Source organism: Carassius auratus, unplaced genomic scaffold (assembly GCF_003368295.1).
Source record: "Carassius auratus strain Wakin unplaced genomic scaffold, ASM336829v1 scaf_tig00043814, whole genome shotgun sequence".
NCBI classification, from domain to species: Eukaryota; Metazoa; Chordata; class Actinopteri; order Cypriniformes; family Cyprinidae; genus Carassius; species Carassius auratus.
In genome coordinates this window covers 888-9,606 of record NW_020526791.1, presented here as the reverse complement: position 1 = coordinate 9,606, position 8,719 = coordinate 888, and the positions used below count along the sequence as shown (strand labels likewise).

At 45.0% G+C, this 8,719-nt stretch overlaps 1 protein-coding gene across 1 annotated transcript; it reads left to right on the top strand.

Annotated features, from left to right (window-relative positions):
• The first annotated feature begins 421 nt into the window (after window positions 1-421).
• Window positions 422-8,518, top strand: LOC113086682 (thrombospondin-1-like). The gene is made up of 23 exons (XM_026255480.1): window positions 422-521; window positions 607-677; window positions 767-1,329; window positions 1,617-1,692; window positions 1,842-1,934; window positions 2,021-2,130; window positions 2,228-2,323; window positions 2,869-2,965; window positions 3,058-3,231; window positions 3,310-3,486; window positions 3,568-3,741; window positions 3,834-3,961; window positions 4,044-4,196; window positions 4,293-4,511; window positions 4,587-4,694; window positions 5,143-5,302; window positions 5,395-5,513; window positions 5,607-5,841; window positions 5,949-6,176; window positions 6,260-6,531; window positions 6,613-6,710; window positions 7,001-7,140; window positions 7,233-8,518. The coding sequence occupies exons 2-23, from the start codon at window positions 614-616 to the stop codon at window positions 7,241-7,243; spliced, it is 3,495 nt and encodes a 1,164-aa protein (XP_026111265.1). The 5' UTR covers window positions 422-521; window positions 607-613; the 3' UTR covers window positions 7,244-8,518.
• Window positions 8,519-8,719: the final 201 nt, after the last annotated feature.

Sequence of the window (8,719 nt, the reverse complement as noted above, 5' to 3'; positions counted from 1 at the left end):
GAAAACTTTGAAATCTTAAATTGTAATAATATTCAAATCTTGCTAACCCCAAACGTTTGGATTGTAGTGTATATATAATATAACCAACTTTTTAACTCAACTTTTGAGTTAAAATGTAATTGAGAGAAATGGGTTAGTCCATATTTGACACAAACAACCCTTAGTTATATATATATATATATATATATATATATATATGTGTGTGTGTGTGTGTGTGTGTGTGTATATGTGTGTGTGTGTGTGTGTGTGTGTGTGTGTGTGTGTGTGTGTGTGTGTGTGATTTTTTGGCGTGTGTGTGTTGGCCGATGGAAAGTTTGCTGTGGAATGTGCAGTTTTTTCTCCTGATGTTGAATGTGCGCGTCCTGCTGAACGCTGATTGGTCGAGAGAGCAGCTGAAGAATGTGTGAAACGACTTAAATAGCGCGAGACTCATGAGCGCAGAAGAACATCTCCAACACACACAGAGAGAGTCAAAGACACCAGAGAATTTCTGCAGAGCATCAAAGAGGATCTCTCTTCAGGTGAGTGTTTATTTTCAGCTCCGTGCTCTCGAGACGGGTTTCACGCGTTCAGACAGATGTGTGATGTGATGTGATGTGATTTCAGGGGAATCATGACTCCGAGAGGACTCGTGTTGTGCCTCTTGTTCTGGAGTTCCGTGAGCAGCAGACGCATAGGTGAGGAGAAACTTCATGCTTTGATTCTTCTTCTTCATGTGTTATATTCGTGCGCGCTCACATTCGCATCCGTTGCGCGCTCCCCGCAGAAATGCCGGATGATGACACCGTGTTCGACCTGTTCGAGCTCACTCATGTCGACAAGAAGCATCACGGGGTGAGCTTAGTGAAGGGACCCGATCCAAACAGCCCCGCGTACAAGATCCTGAACCCGAACCTGATCCCCTCGGTGCCCGAGCTCTCCTTCAGGGACCTGGTGTACTCCATCCAGCGCGAGAGAGGCTTCATCTTCACCGCCAACCTGAAGCAAGCCAAGCGCACCAGGGGCAGCCTGGTCTCCGTGGAGAGGACCGACGGCACCGGATCCGTCTTTGAGATCATCTCCAACGGGAAAGCCAACACCGTGGATCTGGTGTACTGGACCGAGAGCGGACAGCACGTGGTGTCCATCGAGGACGTGAACGTGGCGAACGGACACTGGAAGAACATCACGGTGTTTGTGCAGGAGGATCGAGCTCAGGTTCACGTGGGCTGTGAGGAGATCAACACTCAAGAGCTCGATGCTCCGATCCAGCAGATCCTGAATCAGGAGAGCGCGGACATCTCGAGCCTGAGGATCGCCAAAGGAGCCGCCAAAACCGATCGCTTTCTGGTAAGAATCTGGGTGTTGTTTATCTATCAGAGCTTTATGATCGTAGTGCTGGTGTTATATTAGTTAGCTCTGGTATTATCGTGCTATCTGCTGAATTATATTTCCATCTGAAGCGTGTTTTCGTCCTCTAACGAGACGTTTGGAAACGCGTAAAGACGCGGTCCGTGCGCGCAAAGTGTTTTTGTTCTACATTCTCCGTCTGAATGTTCCATGTAATAGCAGCTGTTGGAACTGTGTTGGGGGTTTTTCTGCCAGTCTCTGTTTTTGACCATTATCCCGTTTTCCAGGGAGTTCTCCAGAACGTGCGTTTTGTTTTTGGAACGACGCTGGACGCGATTTTACGCAATAAAGGATGCGAGAGCTGTGAGTGCTTAGTGGAGCTTATGTTGTATAAAAATGTACTTTTTATATTCTAAATACTAAATAAAATGTACTAAATGAATATAGTATGTATTTCTTTATATATATAAAAACATCAATATTATAATAAAACTGATGTGTTGTATATACAGCATCCTTCATCACTGACGTCATGGCCTTGAAAACCCCCTTGATTGGATCCAGCCCAGCCATCCGCACTGATTACACCGGACACAAGTCTAAAGGTCAGATGATCGTCATGTGCTTGTAATGTGTCTGGGGTCTCATCATGGTCTCATGAAGTTAACATCAGAATCCTGTTCCTCTTCAGATCTGCAGGACATCTGCAGTGTCTCTTGCGACGATCTGTCCAGCATGTTTAAGGAGCTCAAGGGACTCGGCATGGTGGTGAAGCAATTGTCAAACGAGCTCCGCCAAGTGGTGAGGGTCAAACCCAGCTGTCTGTCTGATGTCCACCCTGTTTCTCGTCTCGTTAAGGTGTTTCTAATGAGTTCTCTGTTCTTCTTCTGTCTCTCAGAAAGCAGAAAGAGAAGGGGATTGTCTGCACAATGGCATCGTTCACAGAGACAAAGACGAGTGGACGGTGGACAGCTGCACACACTGCACATGTCAGGTATGAGTCTTCTTACTGTACAAGTAATGTAAAGTGTGCTTTTCACTTAATTTATCCAGGTTAGTATTTGTTTAGTGTGGGTTAGTGGTTGTTAAGTTAGTCAAAATCCCTGGTGGAGATCCTGGTTTTGGAGATGGGGGGAAAAGGGCAATCTCTTCCTCTATCAGTCCGTTGTGTTTCTGTCTCACACATGCATCTTAATGGCCGGGATTCAGGAATGTTTTAATTGGTGAGTGATACCCGCTGTCTCTGGTTCCGGTGAGAATAGAGCCTGGGTGTGTGTGTGTGTGTGTGTGTGTGTGTGTGTGTGGTTGTGGCCGCTGACTCAGTGTGTCTTCTCTACCCTCGTGCTGACCACATTAACACACTTCGGACAGATGTATTCCCCTGCTGCCCGCTCAGAGTTTATATCACCACACAGTTTTCCTGCCAAAGCCAAGGGTCACTTTTTATTGCCAGCAGAGAGGCGTTTATTTCCCATCCATTATGTGCAGCTGTTGGGATCGTGCGATTAATTAAACTCTCTTCAAATATGTTATTCACAGAACTCTGCCACTGTGTGCCATGACATCTCCTGTCCTCTCATGCCCTGTGCCAACGCTACTGTCCCCGACGGCGAATGCTGCCCACGCTGCGGAACACGTAAGTCAAGCTTCAGAATGTATTATGTAGGTCATCGTTCATCTGATCTCTGACCACATTTAAAGATATTTTCTCTGATTGTTTTCTTGAAGCGAACGATGCGGCTGTAGACAGCTGGTCACCCTGGTCCGAATGGACACACTGTTCGGTGACCTGTGGCAGAGGCATTCAGCAGCGTGGACGCTCTTGTGACCGAATCAACAGCAACTGCGACGGCACATCTGTCCAGACGAGAGACTGTTACATGCAAGAATGCGACAAACGCTGTGAGTTCAAATACATCTGCCACTTGCATCATATTTGGATCCCCATGCACTTCTTTAATGCTTATTTCTGTCATGCAGTCAAGCAGGATGGCGGCTGGAGCCACTGGTCCCCCTGGGCTTCTTGCTCAGTGACATGTGGCGAGGGTGTCATCACTCGCATCCGGTTGTGCAACTCCCCTACGCCTCAGATGGGCGGGAGAGACTGCGAGGGAGACGGTCGTCAGACAGAGCCATGCCAGAAGGACCCGTGCCCAGGTGAGTGTTTTCACCTGTTGGAGTGTTTGCAGAATATGACCTGAAAACCCAAATGACCCTGTATTTCTCTCGGTGTCTCAGTAAATGGAGGCTGGGGACTCTGGTCACCATGGGACTCTTGCTCCGTCACGTGCGGTGGAGGACTGCAGCGCAGACACCGTCTGTGTAACAGCCCCGCTCCCAAATACGGTGGAAAAGAATGTATGGGTGACTCCAAAGGAACCCGTTTGTGCAACGCCCAGCCGTGTCCAGTTGGTAAGACATAAAATATTTCACTGTTAAGGATGAAGTTGAAAATCCTTGTCATTGGATGTCAAAAGAACCCAGTTCCGTACTATCATGAACAGATGGATGCCTGTCTAACCCGTGCTTCGCCGGCACCAAATGCACCAGCTTCCCCGATGGCTCCTGGAAGTGCGGCGAGTGTCCGGTTGGATACACTGGGGATGGAGTCCACTGTCAAGATATCGACGAGGTGAGGTGACAGGCCAATGAGACATACACATCTAAACAAAGTCATTGGTGTTTATAAATATTCTTAATTTTGGTATCTCCAGTGCAAAGAAGTTCCTGATGCCTGTTTTGTGCTGAATGGAGTCCATCAGTGTGTGAACACAGAACCAGGCTACAACTGCCTGCCCTGCCCTCCACGCTACTCTGGACTGCAGCCCTTCGGCAGGGGAACAGAGCAGGCCATTGCCAACAAACAGGTAAGACTAGTCTAAAGAGTAGTGTTAATGATGGAAAGGGGCAGTTCTTTCTCCTTCCATGAAGTGCTAACCAACATTAAATCAACCTATTCACAGGTCTGCACACCTAGAAACCCATGCAAGGATGGCACCCATGACTGCAATAAGAATGCCAACTGCATCTACCTGGGCATCTTCTCTGACATCATGCACCGCTGCGAATGTAAACCAGGCTACGCTGGGAACGGTCACATCTGTGGAGAGGACTCTGATCTTGACGGCTGGCCAAACAAGAACCTCCACTGTGTGGAGAACGCCACCTACCACTGCAAGAAGGTATGTGACCATTTCTTACCATATCCCATTATACAGCGAGGTTAGAACATTTTCATCAATAAATGTCATTTTTAGGACAACTGTCCTGACCTTCCCAACTCTGGTCAAGAAGACTATGATAAAGATGGAATTGGAGATGCTTGTGACCATGATGATGACAATGATGGGATCCCTGATGAAGGGGTAAGTCGTACACATTGTTCTTCTGCAAGAGCATTTAGAGTTGACTGTCATAGCATGCAACTGACTAAAAAAGAAAGAACAGAGTAAACAACAGAGAGAGAAAAACTTTGCCAAGTAGCAAATAAATAAAGCATTTATGATGGCTTCCATCCAGCCATTCTGGATCTCTTGGTATAACATCCATAATTCAAATCGTACACTTGGAAAGAATGTGACTGGGCAAACAAACAGTCAAAGTCTTGCAGCCAAACGGTGCATTCCAGCACAGCTGTGTCCCAAACCATCACGTACATGGCATATCGCTTCAGAAATAAATTTTGTCTACAGCTTTTCTATGTTGTGTGCGTGTATTTAGAAATTTTGATCTGTGAGGTAAAGAGAGTCTCCAGATGTTTCTGTCTTTCTGGTTTCATCACTGACTTGGCTGGATGTTCTTGTTTTGAACCAGGACAATTGCCCGTTCGTCTTTAACCCAGGACAGTACGACCATGACCACGATCAAGTTGGCGACAGTTGTGATAACTGCCCATATGACAGTAATCCAGAACAGACCGACACCGACAACAACGGCGAGGGTGATGCGTGTGCCATTGACATCGATGGTGATGGTAAGTCTTTCGTCATGTAACTCCATCAACATAAAGAACACAGAAACCATTATAAGGGTGTTTTGATGTAACACTGGGATTTATTTGTCTAGGCATCCTGAATGAGAAGGACAACTGTCCATATGTGTACAACACTGACCAGAGAGACAATGATGGAGACGGAGTCGGTGACCACTGTGACAACTGCCCACTGGAGCACAACCCTGACCAGGTGAGATGCTTGACCTTGCTTTTTAAAGACATGAGTGTGCAACTATGAACCGCAGATGATGATGGCTCTGTAATAATCCGTGTGATGTCACAGATCGACTCTGACTCTGACAACATTGGAGACAAGTGTGACAACAACCAGGACATCGATGAGGATGGACATCAGAACAACCTTGACAACTGTCCCTACATTCCCAACGCCAACCAGGTCGACCACGACAAGGACGGCAAAGGAGACGCCTGTGATCACGATGATGATAATGATGGCGTGCCTGATGAAAAAGACAACTGCCGACTCGCCTTCAACCCAGATCAACTGGATTCGGACGGTGAGTCCAACACACCATCGCTGAATTTAGTCCATTTTATTTGAAATTGTATTTGTGTATGTGTTAACTTCCACATGCTGAATTTTTGTCTCTTTTCTCCTGCCCAGGAGACGGACGAGGTGACGTTTGCAAGGACGACTTTGATGTTGATAACGTGCCGGATATGTACGACGTTTGCCCGGAGAACTTCGGCATCAGTGAAACAGACTTCCGTAGGTTCCAAATGGTTCCTCTCGATCCCACCGGAACTTCCCAAATCGACCCCAACTGGGTCGTCCGTCACCAGGGCAAAGAACTTCTGCAGACGGTCAACTGTGATCCTGGCATCGCTGTTGGTAAGTGGTTGAGAGATACAGCTCATGATAAACACATTCATCTACATCCAAATGCTAATCTTCTTGTTTTGGTTGTCCATCAGGTTATGATGAGTTCAATGCTGTGGACTTTAGCGGCACGTTCTTCATCAACACAGACCGTGACGACGACTACGCCGGCTTTGTGTTTGGCTACCAATCTAGCTCACGTTTCTACGTGGTGATGTGGAAACAGATCACACAGACCTACTGGTCTCATACACCCACTAAAGCACAGGGGTACTCTGGACTGTCCGTTAAAGTAGTGAACTCGACCACAGGACCGGGCGAACACCTCAGGAACGCTTTGTGGCACACTGGAGACACAGAGGGACAGGTACATATCATTCTATTGTGGGAACATTCAATTGAGTTTAGTGTTTGAAATGCCCTGCTCATCTTATATGGACCTTTTCAGGTGCGCACCCTGTGGCATGATCCCAAGAACATTGGCTGGAAGGATTACACCGCCTACAGATGGCAACTAATCCACAGACCCAAAACCGGACACATCAGGTGAGTGTAGATCTGGGGTGTCCAATCCTGTTCCTGGAGCTCTACTTTTCTCAGTTCAGCTCCAGTCCTCATCAAACACAACTGAACAAGCTAATTAAGAGCTTGAGGATCACTTGATAACGATGCACAGGTGTGATGGAGCAGGGCTGGAACTGAACTCTGCAGGTAGGTGGATCTCCAGGAACAGCGATGGTGGCTTCAACTTTGATCAATCGTTTTGTCCTAAGTACTAACAACGGCAAAATCAGAAAGGCATCTTCACTCACTCCTGTTCTGTTGATTGATTTTAGAGTCATCATGTATGAAGGCAAGAAAGTCTTGGCTGATTCCGGAAGCATCTATGATAAGACGTATGCCGGAGGAAGACTTGGCCTCTTTGTCTTCTCTCAAGAGATGGTTTACTTCTCAGACCTCAAATACGAATGCAGAGGTAACACGTTTGGATGTTTTTTAAGAATATTCCTCTCTTTAGTTCTCTTATTGTTCTGGAAGTTCACGAGTGCCTGTTTGACTCTTTTGCAGATTCATCATAACAGACCCAGTGTGTACTTAAGGACATGTCCATTATCTGTCGATTTAAATGTGTTCTGTTATAAAACTCTTCTTTGGGGGGATCGAGGATCCTTTCAATCTAAGCAAGGACCACAGAAGCAGGTCGATCATGAAGACCCATCAATACTTTCATCTCATCTGTCTCCTCCGCTCTCAGCTTGTTTCTTATCTGGTAAAGGGAAGTTCTTCTGTAGAGTCACCTCAGATCTGCTGTGGACTATGATCGTGAAGCAGATTCAGGTGGGTTGAGATCCCACAAGGAACTGTTGAGGAGTGACGCACAGGACTTCTTCTGCATGGATTTAGACATCCAGATCTTCAGGACTCATTGATTCAGACTTGTTTGTCCATAAGTTATGTTACCCATTACTCCCCCCTAAATTCAGCAGTCCCAATGTCTGCTTCTGATCAGTTTCAGTCATCGATGTTGACAACCCAAGAGTCTTCACTTCACTGTTTATAGTGGAGTGCTTCTCAGGGCTAGAAGGACCTTTGTGGTTTGCGACTCAAGGAGGAAGTTCATGTCTTAGATTTATACACAGATGTCCTGATAAACTTTTATAATCAGTCACAGACTCAAAGAGTTTTGTGGCTCTAAACAAGTAGAGATGAAAGAGGAAGTTATGATACAAAGGGATGGATAATAGGCGCACTTGTTTAATTTATTTATTGTGTTGAGAGAGGGATACATGAGAACTAATCCACATGAACCAAACAGAGAACAACTGGAGCGTTTCCTTCCGTCTGGGTGAATGAATGATGAACAGAATATGATGTAAACACAAGTATTACCTCACTGTATTCACGTAATTGAACTCGACAAAAGTTGCGAATTATATTTGTGCCATTTATAATTATGTTTTGTTTTAGAGCTACTGTATGTAGTAAAACATCAATTCTGTACATAATAGAAGAAAAGAAAACTTTTTTATAATATTCCCCGGTAGAACATGAATGGAAAGTTGTTAATATAATTAGTTTGTGCCTAATTAATGAATGTTTTTTTCTTTTTTAAATAAGTTATTGGTAAAGTTGTTTTAATGATGTCTTATGTGTAGATATATGCTATTTAAATAATTTATAAGGATCTGTAACCTGACATTAGAAGTGTTTGTATAAACTGTTTGCACACTGATGAGGATTTTCTTATGTTTAAGGATGCTTCTGTGTCAGTATTACACAATAATGTGGATTCATTCCTATCAATCCTTTTGTAAAATCAATGAACAATAAATACTTTTGATTAAAAAAGACAATGAAATGCTTTTGTTTTTAGTAGCTTGTTTTAAACTGCTTAAAATACGTCTTTCTTTGATGGATGACACGCTGTGCTCAGTATGAAAATACACTCAACTGGCCTGATTTCTAAAAAGATTACACTATAAATATCAAAGAAATCCAGTCAGTAAAGAAGAATTTGTCTCAAGTAGACAGTTTAATTGTGCAGTCGGTCTGTG

Excerpts from the sequence above, each read along its gene's own strand:
- LOC113086682 (XM_026255480.1), top strand. The coding sequence starts at position 614 with ATGACTCCGAGAGGACTCGTGTTGTGCCTCTTGTTCTGGAGTTCCGTG. Across the intron at positions 3,962-4,043 it reads ACTGTCAAGATATCGACGAG|TGCAAAGAAGTTCCTGATGC; the intron begins GTGAGGTGACAG and ends TGGTATCTCCAG. Across the intron at positions 4,197-4,292 it reads AGGCCATTGCCAACAAACAG|GTCTGCACACCTAGAAACCC; the intron begins GTAAGACTAGTC and ends ACCTATTCACAG.